The sequence below is a fragment of the Giraffa tippelskirchi genome, chromosome 4 (genome assembly GCF_054371585.1).
Source record: "Giraffa tippelskirchi isolate mGirTip1 chromosome 4, T2T-mGirTip1v1.2.pri, whole genome shotgun sequence".
Taxonomy (NCBI): domain Eukaryota; kingdom Metazoa; phylum Chordata; class Mammalia; order Artiodactyla; family Giraffidae; genus Giraffa; species Giraffa tippelskirchi.
In genome coordinates, this window is record NC_137278.1 from 172,660,734 (window position 1) to 172,675,457 (window position 14,724).

The 14,724-nt window shown below is 45.8% G+C and overlaps 1 protein-coding gene across 17 annotated transcripts in view; it reads left to right on the forward strand.

The window, feature by feature from the left end:
* The window catches only part of USP18 (ubiquitin specific peptidase 18), a 30,200-nt gene extending 16,271 nt beyond the window's left edge, over positions 1 to 13,929 (forward strand). For 4 of the 17 annotated variants that reach the window (XM_081591554.1, XM_081591556.1, XM_081591553.1 and 1 more), the window contains 7 exons: positions 3,689 to 3,768; positions 4,036 to 4,182; positions 4,510 to 4,605; positions 5,024 to 5,191; positions 10,756 to 10,887; positions 11,359 to 11,408; positions 13,000 to 13,929. In XM_081591554.1, coding sequence (XP_081447680.1) covers positions 3,689 to 3,768; positions 4,036 to 4,182; positions 4,510 to 4,605; positions 5,024 to 5,191; positions 10,756 to 10,887; positions 11,359 to 11,408; positions 13,000 to 13,045 — 719 coding nt within the window. In that variant the 3' untranslated portion in view covers positions 13,046 to 13,929. The remainder of the gene's footprint in view (positions 1 to 3,688; positions 3,769 to 4,035; positions 4,183 to 4,509; positions 4,606 to 5,023; positions 5,192 to 10,755; positions 10,888 to 11,358; positions 11,409 to 12,999) is intronic. The other 13 variants (XM_081591559.1, XM_081591558.1, XM_081591557.1 and 10 more) reach the window with 5 other exon arrangements.
* The last annotated feature ends 795 nt before the right edge of the window (positions 13,930 to 14,724 follow it).

Consider the following 14,724-nt stretch of genomic DNA (forward strand, 5'->3'; position numbering starts at 1 on the left):
TGCCATCCAACCATCTCATCCTCTGTCTTCCCCTTCTCCTCCTGTCTTCAGTCTTTCCCAAGATCTTTCAATCTTTTGACATTGTTTGTTTTGATGTATTTTGGGGCTCTCTATTCTGTCCCATTGATCTATTTTTCTATTCTTTTATAATACCGCTTTGTCTTGATAACTGAGGCTCTGTAGTTTGATATTAGTCGTCTGATTTTATTTGATTTTTTCCTTTAGTACTGTGTTGGCTATTCTGAGTCTTCTGCCTCTCCAGGTAAACTTTGGAATAAGTTTATTAATATTCATGAAATAACTTTCTGGCATCTTGATGGAAGTTGCATTGAGTCTAGAGATCAGGTTAGGAGGAAGAACTGGCATGTTGACAATTTTTAGTCTTTGTATCCATGAACATTGAATATCTCTCCATTATGTAGGTCTTTTGATTTTATTCATCAGTGTTTGTAGCTTTTCTTATATCGATCTTGTATATATTTGGTGAGATTTATAAGTATTTCATTTCATGTGCTCTAATATAAATTATATTCTGTTTTAAATTTAAAATCTCACTTGTTCATTGCTGATGGAAAGTGATTGACTTCTGTATATTTGCCTTGTAGCCTGCAATCTAACCATAATCACGTATTGGTTCCAGGAGTTTTTGGTTATTTTACATTTTCTATGTGAATGATCATGTCATCTGCAAAGAAGGACGTTCTTAAATCTTCCTTTCCAGTCAGTATACCCTTTATTTCCTTTTCTTATCTAATTAGCTAGGGCTTCCAATACAACGTTGAAAAGGAGTGATGAGAGGGAACTTTGTTGTTTATTTTCCTGATCTTGGAAGAAATGCTGCTAGTTTCTTACAATTAAATGTGATGTTAGCTGTAGGTTTTTGGAAGATGTTCCTTATCAATCTTAGGAAGTTTCTGTCAGTTCTTAGTTGGCTGAGAGTTCTTATCATGAATGGGTTTTGGATTTTGGCAGATGATTTTCTGTATCTATTAATGTACTCATGTACATTCTTTAGAGCCTGTTGATGTCATAGGTTCATTAATAGGTTCATTAGTTGAGCTAGTCTTGCATACCTGGGAAAAGTGTTGGTTGTGGTGTATAATTCTTTTTACATTTTTTGGATTCTATTTGCTAATATTTTCTTACGGCTTTTGAATCTGTGTTCATGTGAGATACCAATCTGTAGTTTTCTTTTATTGGAATGTTTTTGTCTGGCTTGGTATTAGGGTGAAGGTGATCTCATAGAATGATTTGGGAAGTATTCCTTCTGCTTCTATCTTATGAGGAGATTTTGGGGAATTGGAAGAATTCCTCCTATAAATGTATGGTTGAATTCATCAGTGAACCCAGTGGATGCTCTGTTCATTTTTCCTCATTCATTTTTCCTTTCATTCTTCAGACTGTACAACCTCAGTTGACCTATTTTCAGGTTTGATGATTTCTTTGCCAACTCAGATCTGCTCTTGACTACTTCTGGTGAGCACTTCTTCCTTGTACTCTTCCAGTCAAGAATTTCAATTTGGTCTTTTACATCTTTTTTCTCTCTATTGATACTTTTTATTTGGTGAGACATTGTTTTCATTCTTTAGTTATTTTGGGTTTTGGGGTGCTTTAGTTCTTTTAACATATAGTAATAACTAATCTGAAGTCTTTGTCTAGTACGATAACATCTAGGGTGTCTCAGTGAGTTTCTAGTGATTGCTTTTTTTCCTGTGTGTGCACCATATTTTTCTGCCTCCTTGTGTGTCTTGTAATTTTTTGTTAGAAACTCGACATTTTAGATAATGTGACAACACTGAACATCAGAAACCCCCACAGTGGGATCTTTTCTTGCTGTTGTTTTTACTGTGGCTGTTCATTTAGTGACTTTCCAAGACTAATTCTGTAACGTTTATATTCCCTGTAGTATGTGGCCATGGGAGTTTTTGTGTGATTGGCTAAGTGTCAGGTAGTGATTGGCTAGAAATTTCTTTAAATGCTTTGCACCAACAAGTCTTCTAGTCTTTGCCAAGGGGCCCTGTGTGTTGACTGGGTGCATCTTCAAAGCCCAGGCAGTTTATGACACTTTGAGCCTTCATTTCATGCTTGCACAGAACCTTAAAATCAGTCAGATGGAAGAGACTGGGGTCCTTTTAGGTCCTGGGTGTGAAAATGACCTTCTAGATCACCAGGAATATGTCAGAGCCTTTGAAAGTGTGAGGGCTTCCCTGGTGGCTCAGATGGTCAAGTGTCTGTCTGCAATGTAGAAGAACTGGGTTTGATCCCTGGATTGGAAAGATCCCCTGGAGAAGGAAATGACAGTCCACTCCAGTACTCTTGCCTGGAAAATCCCATGGATGGAGGAGCCTGGTAGGCTACAGTCCACAGGGTCACAAAGAGTCTCACAAGACTGAGCGATTTCACTTTCACTTTGAAAGTGTGCAGTGAACATCTCATTCCCTTTTAAGATCTTTCCTTTGAGTTTCTGGCCAGGCTTTTCTTTCCTCAGCTGACATGGCCACCTTAGGTAACTTCATTGTTTACTGTTGCTGAGCATTTTCCACAGACACCCTGGGAATACTACAGGCTTTCAGCTCTGAGTCAGGTTAAATAACAGCAACCTCCTTTAAATGGGCTTTTCCCTGGAGCTGCTGTGAACAGGTCAGATCGTGGGAATGCTTCTGGCCAGGGCTTTCCTAGGTGCCCAGTCCAGCCCAGCCTGTCGCCTCTGGCAACTGCAAGGCTTCTGGTTTTCAAGGCTTCTGCAGAGCAGTGAAGAGTGTGTGGGAACCAGCCAAACTGAGGAAGCCGCAATCCCTGCTCTGCAGTTTTTCCTGAATTCCTAAGATTTTTGTAAACTCTTGGTTTTGTTGCTTTTGTGGAGGAGTGGGTTTACAGAGACCTTCTCTCTGCTGCCCCAGGTGTAGCTCATGTTTCTCTAGTTTTCCTAACAGTTTGAATGCTTGGGGAAGTCTTCTCTAAATTGTGAGTCCATAGATGCGAGTACATGGATACTCACCTTCCACTAGAATGTAGGTTTCCTGGGGACAGGAACTTTCTCTGGCTTGTGCAGTACCTGCATGTAGCAGGAGTGAAGGAAATTATAGGTTGGGCAGGGCTCCTGTATTTCTCAGATGAATTGGGACTCCTGGTTCTGGAATAGGCAGATAAGGCAGGACGTCTCGGCCTGGCAAAGTGACTTGACCCTCTTCATGCCCTGTATTGGCTCTGGGGCAGGCAGCCTGCTGAAAGTAATTCCCTAGAGACAGCTACTAGCTGTCTACTAGCTCAGTTCAACTTGCTACTAGCCTGTTAATCCCTGCTTTGGGATTATTAGCTTGGAATTTGGATTGATTAACTATTCAGCTGGGCTTTCCAGGTGACTCAGATGCCTGCAATGCAGGAGACCCTGGGTTCGATCCCTGGGTGGAAGATCTAATAAGTAATGCTCACCGATTATGTGCTGGTTATTGAGTTGGTAAGGGAATTAGACTGACAGAGTCTTTGCCTCCATGGAGCTGACAATTGAGAGGAGAGACAGGCCAAAACAAAATAAAACCCCCAAACACTGAGTACAAATTGTGATAAGTATCACAAAGGAAATGGTGTTGAGTTAGCAGGTATGAATTCTTAGTCCAGCAGCTGGGGCAGGAGGGCATGACCGGCATCCTGGGCCCTCCCCCTGAGAGTTCCTTTTCTCTTTGGCCAGTGTTTGTCCAGCACGATGCTGCTCAGCTCTACCTCACAGTCTGGAACCTGATCAAGGACCAGATCACAGATGTGGACTTGGTAAGTCCTAGAACAGAGAGCTCAGGAAGGGAGGGTACTGTCCTTGTGACATGTAGAAACTGAAAGAGGAAACATGTAAAACGCTCACCACAGGTGGGCAGTGTGGCCACTGTGACTTCTCCTCGGCAGCTTAGTGAGCAGGGGCAGGGGCAGGGGCAGCCGCTGTTTCCGGAGCTCTGTGTGGCGCCTCTAGCTCTGGATGTGGCTGACCTGCTCACTCGGGCTCTTTGGCCCTCTTCCTCCTGCCCCCTCCTCCCGACTTTCTAGGTGGCAAGGCTGCAAGCCCTCTGCACCATCCACGTGAAGGAGTCCTTGGCCTGTCTTGAATGTACCTTGGAGATGGGCAGAAACAGCAGCATGCTGGCCCTCCCCCTGTCTGTCTTTGATATGGACTCGAAGCCCCTTAAAACGCTGGTGAGGTTCCTCCTGGGGAGTTTGCTATTCCCTGCAGCCCAGTGTTGCCGGTGTTCCCTTGCTTCTTTAATGCACCCTTGGCTTTTAAAATCTAATTTCCATTTCCTAAGCATGGATCTGGCTAAGTTCTCCTTTGATTTGCAGGAAAAATAAGTCTCCTCCCGCTCCCCTTGTCCTTCCTGCTCCTCAACAAGTAGATCCTCTCTGAGATCCTGGCACGTGCACCACGCGGGCTGATGTTAGGGGGGCCTGGGGAGAACCCTCGTCTGTGGGGAGAGGGGTGACCCCAGGTGGAGTAACCCTGGCTTTCCCTGCTCTCTGGGGCAGGAGGATGCCCTCCACTGTTTCTTCCAGCCCCAGGAGCTGTCCAGCACAGACAAGTGCTTCTGTGGGAGCTGTGGCAGGAAGACCCGCTGGAAGCAGGTACTCGCTGCTGATAGAGGCTTCCCTGGACAGTTGGGGGGTGGGGCCCTTGGGGAGGGAGCACGCTGAGGGAGGGAATCCACCAGGCTGTGTCCAGGATCCTGGGGCTTCTGATGCCCAGATCTGTGGGTGCGCTCCTGGGGCCCCATCACTGTGGGGGTGGGGAGGGCACAAGAGCCACACTCAGGCCCATCCTCGCCTGGGCTCAGGGAGCAGACTCTGCAGTCCCCTACAGACCCCTGTGGAGCCCTGGGCTGCTCAAGCCTTCTGTGGGAGACCCAGCAGATTCAGAGGAGGGGTGCTGTTCCACTCCCTTCTTTTTGGGGAGGAAGAACATCCCGTTGGCCCTGGTGCTTCTTGGAATTGACCTGTTTCAAGTGCCTGGGACTCATCTCCATGGTGACTGTGTGTTTTCCAGGTCTTGACACTGACGCACCTGCCCCAAACACTGACCATCCACCTCATGCGATTCTCCATCAAAAACCTGCGGGCAGAAAAAATTTGCCACTCATTGTATTTCCCCCAGAATCTGGATCTAACCAAGCTCCTTGAGACAGAGGGAGAGCCCTGCAGTACTGAGGAGCAGGTGAGGGCCCTCGTGCTCCTTAAACACACACACACACACGCACCCTGGCCTCATCAAAGCCCATGTCTTTTGTCTGTCTCCCTCCCCACCCCTATCAGACCCCACGTCCTTTGTCTCCTTCCCCTGAGCTGCCCAGCATCACACACACCAGAGGTGTGTTTTGGGTTTGGGGCATCATCCTCTCCTCTGTGGCCAAGCTCAGGATGCACAGGGAGGAACACTCACCAACGTTAGGTGTGATTCATGGAAACATACTCACACATTCAAGAAACACTGATCTTTCAAATAAGGAGTTTAGAGTCTTCTCGAATAACAGCCATGGGGCTGTTAGCTTCACATTCCCGACAACATTGCTGTTGGCAGCTGCATTTCTGTTAAGACTCAGAAGACTTTATTTCTAATGACTGGATTTGTGCTCAGCTACCTCGCAGCACTGATGGAAGGAACCATACTTCAGAACCTTCCTTTTACATAGGATGTGCCACAGGTGACCCACGTCCTGGGTGCTAAGCAGCACCATCCTTGCTTCCTTCTCCCGACAGATTACACTTGCCTTGGGGATAAGAAAGCAGCCAGCACTTGGGGCCAAATTGATTTAGAGTAAAGTTGGATCCAGTTGTCTTGAGCTAGTAAGTTGTTGGGAGATTCTGAGAAAAGTGACATAAATGTCTTTTCTCTGTAGGTTTAAAATCGTCCATTTATTCCCATATATACATGGGGCCATTTTTGGACTGTCTGTTTTGTTCCACTGGGCTGTTTACTATCCATGCTCTAGAACTATGGGTTTGGTTTTTTTTTTTGAAAATTGAGGCCTGACCATGTGTTTGAGTGGCTCCTATTATAACAGGGTTTCCTTCCCTGTTTGGGGCATAGGATTCTGTTCTTTCCTTCTAGTTTCCTTATTTCCACTTGCACAGCCTACCTAATGAAGTATCTTAAAATTCTTTTACCTTGAAAAGATGTGTGAGGAATTATATAATGTCTCCCTGTCTACCAACAACCTAAACAGTTGTGCAGACTCACAGCCAGTCTTTCTTTACTTGTACTCCATCCTCTTCCTTCTCCAAACCTCTGCTGGGTTATTTTGAAGCAAATCTCAGATGCCATGCATGTCATTTGCAAGTATTTCATCATGTCTCTCTAGGGCTTCCCTGGTGGCTCAGATCGTAAAGAGTCCACCTTCAATGCTGGAGACCTGGGTTCAATCCCTGGGTCAGGAAGATCCCTTGGAGGAGGGCATGGCCACCCACTCCAGTATTCTTGCCTGGAGAATCCACATGGACAGAGGAGCTACAGTCCATGAGGTCTCTAAGAGTTGGACATGACTGAGCGCCTAAGCATGTAGCACATGTCTCTCTAAAGAAGAAGCACACTTTTCCCAAACATGACCAATTCCATCTCATGATTATGTAATATCCTCTAATATCCAGTCAGTATGTGGATCTCCTTGACTGTTGTAGTTGTTTGCTGTGTTTGAATCTAGATCCACATAAAATCTACACTTGCATTTGCTTCAGTTTGTTCCCTCCCTCCCTTGGCCTTTCTTTCTTCTGTAGGTTATGTTTCTTTGTTGTTCTCCCTCCTTTTCTTTTCCTTGAGATGCATTTGTTTGAAGGGTTTTGTGTACACCCAGAATTGGCTGGCCGGTCTTGTTTGGCGCATTCCTCTCTCCTTGTATTTCCTGTCACTGATAGTTCTATCCAGAGTTTGCTGCAGTGTAATGTTAAAAACCCAGCATAATGTCCTCCCATGAGAACAGAGAATGATTTGAGCCCTCCCTTTTAGGGACCAAGCTTTGTTTTGTTGACTGAAAAATATAATCACAACCTGAAAGTAGAGAGTTGTTTTATTTGGTGGGAATGTTTAGGACTCAAGAGCCCCAGAGACAGCATCTCAGTAGCTCTGAGAAAACTGTTCCAAGGAGGCAGGAGGACAGTGAACCAATGAAGTTGCTCAGTCGTGTCCGACTCTTTGCAACCCCATGGACTGTAGCTTACCAGGCTCCTCCATCCCTGGAATTTTCCAGGCAAGAGTACTGGAGTGAGTTGCCATTTCCTTCTCCAGGGAATCTTCGTGACCCAGGGATTGAACCCAGGTCTCCTGCATTGCAGGCAGACGCTTTACCATCTGAGCCACCAGGGAGTCAGGCTATATACAAGTTTGCAATGGAGGGAGCAGGCAGTCTGAACATCAGAAGTCAGGTATTAAGTTAAGGAGTTGGGCATTTTTTGTGTGGGAAGATAAAAGCCTCTGGGCTTGAATTCGTTCACCCCTTTTATGTGCACCTCAGCTACCTGAGCACCTCAGCCAATCCTGTTTCCTTGTTTACCTTGCTTCTTGCATCCCCGCCCCCCACTCCACCAGCAGTCACTGTGGGGGGTGGCAGCATCCGCTGGACCTCAGTTTTGGGGAGCCCTCATTCACATTTGGAGGCCAGAAATCACTGATGTCTATAACATTTCTTGTTTATTAATAGGCAGAACATATTTTCATTTCACAGTTTGTACCACCCTCATCCTGTCCCCTTCATAATCCCATTTCAGAGTCTCAGGTAAGGGACATTATTTGACTGTATTGAGAAGAAAAGTACAATTTTCCTGACTCTTGTGGAGATCTCACTCAAAATGAAAACTGTTACTACATTCCCTTTTCACAGAGGATAGTCTCTTATTTAGCCTTTCTGAGACCAAGGGAGTGGGCTTACTTACCCCAAACCTAGTCACTATGCTGGTCTTTCCCTTACCGTGATGCTTTCTTACTGATTTTACTCTGCTTCAAATCTGTCTCCTCCAGGCCTCTCTCCTGGGGCTTCTTTCTCCGCTTCTGGATCTTTTCCTGCCCATTTTTATTGGTATTTAGTTTTCGTCTCATTCCTTTTTCTTCCCTTTGTTCAAATGTCTTCTCATTAATTCTCATGGTTTCGATCATCTGAAACTGAGGACTTCCGAGTCCCTGTCCCCTACCCAGGTCTCACTCTCGATCCCCAAACCAGGGTGTCCACCTCCTGCTGAGTCCTGAGACTCGCTGTCTTCATCCCCAGACACCTCTGTTCCATGTGTAACTTTATAGCACCAACATCTTCCTAATTTCCAAGCCAAGAATCTGGGCTTCATCCGTGCAGTGCCCCCTACTTACTCCTCCCCACCGTATCCATCAGTTGCAGAGTGACTTACTGTTTTTCCTTGACTTTGCACAAATCTGTCCCCCACTTCCTCAGTACTGGAATCAAAAGCTGGCACTTCGGAGCCAGGCAGGCTTGGGTGGAGGTCCCACCTCTTTATGAGCTCTAAACCTGACGTGAGTTACTCTACTCCCTGAGCTCAGATTCCACATCTGCAAAATAGGATTGATGCCAACACCCCGTACACAGATTTGCTGTGGATATTAAATGAAATAGTGCATATCAATCACATTTATCTCTAAGCATAGAATCCTATTTAGTCATTAGCTCTCATCAGATGCAAAATCCGTTTCAGAAGGCATCATGTTAGATGAAGACATACGATATTATCTTATGGGCCTTTAATGTCTTGTTCTGAAGATGTATTATAATTTTAAACAGTGGACCCCCAGGGAAGTCCCCATAGCATCTTTTTTTAAAAAATTTTATTTATTTTGACTGTACTGGGTCTTTGTTGCTTTGTACTGGCTTTCTCTAGTTGTGGAGATCAGGGGCTACTCTTTATTGTGGTGAGTGGGCTTCTCATTGTGGTGGCTTCTCTGTTATGGAGCACAGGCTCTAGGTGTGTGGGCTTCAGTAGTTACAGCACCTGGGCTCGGTAGTTGTGGCTCACGGGCTTAGATCTGCAGCATGTGGAATCTTCCCAGACCAGGGATCGAACCTGTGTACCTTGCATCGGCAGGTGGATTCTTATCCACTGTGCCACCAGGGAAGTCCCTGAAGATGTATTATTAAGTGAACTGCAAAGTATTTCCTGCTTCTAATTCTTACACTTCTCATGAAAGATGTGAAGACAGTTTTCTCTCAGTGGCTAGACATAGTTAGGCATATTTTTTATGTACAGCATAGGTGTGTGAGTATGTCTGTAGTTAATAAAATTGTCATCACGAGACTGCTAAAGGCACTGTAAAATCATAAAAAGCTGTAACTTTTAGCAAAGTAATAAATAATACAAATCTAACAAAGAACCAGAATAATAATGTTTGTAAGTTTGTTTTGAAGTAGTTCACTTGAGCAAATATGTCATAAAATATTTGACTGTGTTGCTAATGGAAATGATCACTTTTCAAATTTTATATTGTATATACATTTGTATATCACTTATAACAATTCAAGTATGCTGTTAATATTATAGCACATAAATTATATATTTATGCTCATTATTTTTCTTACAGCATATGAACCTTAGGTTTCTAAAGAAAAAAATGATAGACTCAGCATCTAGATATGACTCTTTAGTTGGTCAGGAGGAATAAGAAACATTCAATTCACAATGCAAAGTAAATTTTTTCTTTGAGGGTGCTTTATGTTGTAACATGTAGAAGAATATTGTATTTGAAAATGAAAGTTGCTCAGTCGTGGCCGACTCTTTGCAACCCCAGCAAGAATACTGGAGTGGGTAGCCGTTCCCTTCTCCAGGAAATCTTCCTGACCCAGGAACTGGGGTCGCCTGCATTGCAGGTGGATTCTTTACCAGCTGAGCTCCCAGGAAATATTATATTTAAATCGTGGGAAAATAAAATTTAGTGCACTTTTGGGGAAAAAAAAAAGTATGTGAAGACTTAGCCAAATGCTGAAAGTTAGCTAGTAATTATCATGTTAATAAATGCTTGTTGTCATTTCGTGGTGCTCCTTGCGGGTGGTCAGTCTCTCACCACTTCTTCCTCTCTCAGCTGTGACTCTGCCTCACTTGGACTCTCAGGCCATTTTCATATCCCTTCACTCTGGTGTTGTCAAACACAAATCTGATGACACTGCTCCTCTGTGCAGAGCCTTCCAAGGCTGCCGCTGCTGGGATGTTTTGACTCCTGACTTGGCCTCAGTGGCTCCCTGCACCCCTGCCCCATCCCTCAACCCCATCCGCCACCACCATCCCCTGGGGTGTGCTGCCGGGCCTCCACAAATCTTTCAGTCAGTTTAAGCACATTGTCTCTGGGGAGCTTTCCTCAACTGCTCATTCCTTCTTGTTTTGGGGGCAGAGACTGGTTCCCAGATTTATCTGTAAACCTGGTATGAAACCTCGCTTCACAGCTGTGCTGTAATTAGGTATGAGCTGGCTCAGATGGTAAAGCATCTGCCTACAGTGCGGGAAACCTGGGTTCGATTCCTGGGTCAGGAAGATCCCCTTGAGAAGGAAATGGCAACCCACTCCAGGACTCTTGCCTGGAAAATCCCATGGATCCTGGTAGACTGCAGTCCATGGGGTCCATGGGGTCGCGAAGAGTCAGACACGACTGAGCGACTTAACTTTCAACTTTCATCTTGTGGTCAGAGATGGTCTTCTGGGGCCCTGGGTGCACCAGTGCCTGACAGAGAGGCACTGAGAAGCAGAGAGTCAGAATAGGAGGCGTGATGGGGGTCCCTTTGTCCTTGTGTCCTTCAGCGTGGAGGACAGTATGAGCTCTTTGCTGTGATCGCCCACCTGGGGAATGCTGACTACGGTCACTACTGTGCCTACATCCGGAGTTCTGCAGATGGAGAATGGTTCTGTTTCAACGACTCCAATGTTTGTTGGGTGAGAAGCGTCCTCCCAAACTGCCTCTTGCCCTGGGTTCTCCATCTCTAATGAGTTCTGAGCCAGGACTGGAAGGCCATTGAGACCCAGACACACTGAGGTCCTGTTCTCTGTGTTGGGGGGCCTTTGTGAAGTTTGAAGCCCTTTTCTGCATGGAGCCCCGTCTGGTTCACAGCTCTGCTACGGTCTGCTTAGCTTAGTGTCCCAGTTTCTGGAATTCTTGGCTCAGGGCCCTGCAACCTTGTGCTCTGGGCTAACCTATGAAGGCAAGAAGCTCTAGAAAGAGTTAGAAGACCTGGGCCCGGCATAACCAAGTGTAGATAATGCACTTGAGGGACTCGGTGTGCCGAGCGCCTGTCACTGGGTGATCGGGCCTGGGAGTAGTCAGACTGGTCTGTCTGGGGGAGGGAGGGCAGCTGGCAGCACCATCACTCTCTGGCCACTTAACCTGGTCTGTCTCTGTCCTTGCAGGTGTCCTGGGAAGACGTCCAGTGTACCTATGGGAATAACAGCTACCGCTGGTGAGGAGGGCTGGGTGGTGGGTCCCATGAGCTCACGCAGGGCATCTGTTGCTGTAGGAAAGGGCTGCCACTCACCTTTGGAGGCCCAGAGAATATGCTCAGCCTCAATTTTCAGCCCCATCCACTGCACTGCTCCTCTTCTAGTTTATTTTTTTAATTTTTTTCATAGATAAAAGTTTGACATTACGTATATATTTTTGAATTAATTAAAAAAAAATTTTGGCAGTGCTGTGTCTTTGTTGCTTTCTCTAGTTGTGGTGGGTGGGGGCTACTCTTTGTTGCAGGTGAGCAAGCTTCTCACTGTGGTGGCTTCTTTCGTTGCGGAGGACAGGCTCCAGAGCTTGCGGGCTCAGAGGTTGTAGTGCACAGGCTTAGCTGCTCCATGGCACATGGAACCTTCCCAGACCAGAGATGGGACCCGTGTCCCCTGCACTGGCAGGTGGAGTCTTAACCACTGCACTGCCAGGGAAGTCCTCCTCTTGCAGTTTAGACCCAGCAGTGCTAAAGTGTCTGAGGCTCCCAAACGTCACACCATCCCTGGCTTTGCATGTGCTGTTCCTTCCCCTAGTTTGTCCCTGAGGCAAACCCCCTTCACTCTTCCATGCTTCTGCTTGTGTCCGCCTGCCCTATAATGCCTTCCCAGCACCATCCAGGCAGGTTTACAGGAGCCCCTCAGGTGCTTTTCGTCATGTGATCACCTCTTCACAGCCAGGACCACGCTGCTCGGTCATCGTTCACCTACATAACATTCTTTCATGTTAACCATGAACTCTTTGGAGGCAAGGATCACTCTTGTCCTCCTCCATTGTCTGGTACAGAGGTATGGAGGCTTGACTTTAGTCAATAACAGTAAATATATTGTTGAAAATCAGTAACTACACAGAGGGAAGGCTGGAGAGGAGAAAGCTGGGCAGAGATAAAGCAGAGACTTTGCAAGTTTTTTCTGCAGAGCTTCTGGGTTAGAGGTGACATTGTACACTAAGCGTGGTGTGGGACGTGGCCCCAGCCGTACGAGTAGGTCTTCACTTGGAAACTGATAAACTGGGTGAAATTTTTGCTTGAAATCCTGCCCCCCCCCACCACAACCTGCTACTTTTCCTCTTCTCCTTTTCTGCTAAGCATCTCCCTTAGATACACTCTTAGATACACACTTTGTCACCATTTGGTTGTCAGTGATCCCCCGTTATTTAGATCAGGGTTTGGCAGACTTTTTCTGTCAAAGGCCAGAGAGCGAATGTTTCAGTTTCTGGGATACACAGTCTGTGTCTTGGCTCCTCGGCTCTGCTTCTGCAACACAAAAGCAGCCACCAGTGGTACGTGAGTAAGTATATGTGGCGTTGTTCCTGTTACATTTACTTAAGTTCATGGGGTCATAGTTTGTCAACCCCTGCTTGAGATGTTAACTAATAGCTCAACAGTAGTTATTTACCTGGGTCCCCAGTTTTGTCTGCACTGAGCTGATGGATAGATGAAGACCTGATCCAGTAATCTGGGAAGTTTTCTGACGGGTGTTCTATCATGAAGTAATAATGTAGTAATGAACTGTGACTGTTTCGTCTCAGTGATGCCCTTGCACTTTTTCTCTTTCTAGGCGGGAGACTGCCTATCTCCTGTTTTACATGAAGACTGAGTCCTAATGGATGTTCCCTAAACCTTCAGAGACCTACAGAGTATCATCTTCCTTTTCTGTTCCTGTCTCTGCAGATTCTTGTAAGAGATTCTGCAGTGAGGAGAGGCACCATTTTCAAACTGTTTACATTTTATTTATAATCAGTGGTGATTATTAAAATATTTAGCAGTGACACTACACACATCGGGATCGGTCAGATTGGGTGTCACTGGTGGACTCGTGGCTGGGTCAGGCCTGGGTTGCTCCTGCTGCACAAGGCAGTGACCCTTTAGCTGGGAGCTGCAGGGTCCAGGTGCTCCCAGGGGAGGACAGACCAGGCCAGTGCTGGTAGCAGGAGGTAGTTGGATAACAAAGGGCTGTGGTCAGAAATTACTTCAATATTCTACAGCTAATGTGACTATACTGGTAGGTACTGACTGTATATCATCTCTGTTTACAATTTTAAAACCTTTTAAGGCTTCTCTAGTGGCTCAGTGGTACAGGGTCCACCTGCCAATGCAGGAGATACGGGTTTGGTCCCTGATCTGGGAAGATGCCACATGCTGTGGAGCAGGTAAGCCTGTGCACCACAACTACTGATCCTATGCTCTAGAGCCCAGGAGCCGCAGGACAGAGCTCATGTGCCCCAGAGCCTGTGCTCTGAAACAAGAGAAGCCACTGCAGTGAGAAGCCTGTGCACCACAACTAGATAGTAGCCCCCGCTCACCACAAGAGAAAAGCCCTTGCAGCAGCAAAGTCCCAGCACAGCCAAAAATTAAAAAAAAAAAAATTTAAATGCGTATCAAGTGCTTTGTAATTGTTATTCATTTATTTGATAAATATGTGTTGATCACCTACTCTGTGAAATGGTATGCCAGACGTAGTAATGAATACAATTCTTTCTCTCAAAAAGAACTTTTTTTTAGTTTAATGGGGGTTGATTAAAATACATATGATACTGAGGGTTTATGCTACAGGAATTCAAAGGAAGATAAATAAAAATGCTTCTGCTGTGCGCCCACAGGAGAAGCCTGAAGGCTGGAAGGGGGCTGAGAGCGAGGACAGTCTGTTTACAGGGAGAAGCAGACCCAGTGGCATGGTTCAGGATTCAAAGACCCTCCACACACCTGGATGGAAGGGCGGTGGGGTTCAGCACATTGATCGTGATCCAGGCTCAGAAGTTTGGGTCTAACTTAATAAGTAATGAGGATTTTTTTTTTTTTTTTTTTGGAAAGTGTTCAAAAAGGAAAGGAACAATTAGTGGTGTTTCAATAAAATGGATTTGCTGGTGACGTGGGTTAAAGACAGGATGGCAGCATGGGTGGACAGGCGTGCACAGTCCCTGGAGCCATGTCAGAGGAAGAATGTGAATCACGGGGTGTCCAGGGAAACTCTGCACCAACCTGGGAAGAAGTGTGTGGACACCCCCCACCTACAGATGAAGTGACTCAGTCATTCACGTGTTTAACGACTTGTTCAAGATTTCATATTTTTTAAGTGGCAGAGCTGAAACCTCCAAAGTGAAATGAGGGTGATTTATTCTTTTTATTGGCAAGAATTTAGCCACGCGAGAGTAAATTCTCACCGTATAATAGCCAAACAATGTAGTCATGGACAGATCCTCTTCCTTAGTGCTGCTGCTAAGTCACTTCAGTCGTGTCCGACTCTGTGCGACCCCATAGACAGCAGCCCACCAGGTTCCCCCGT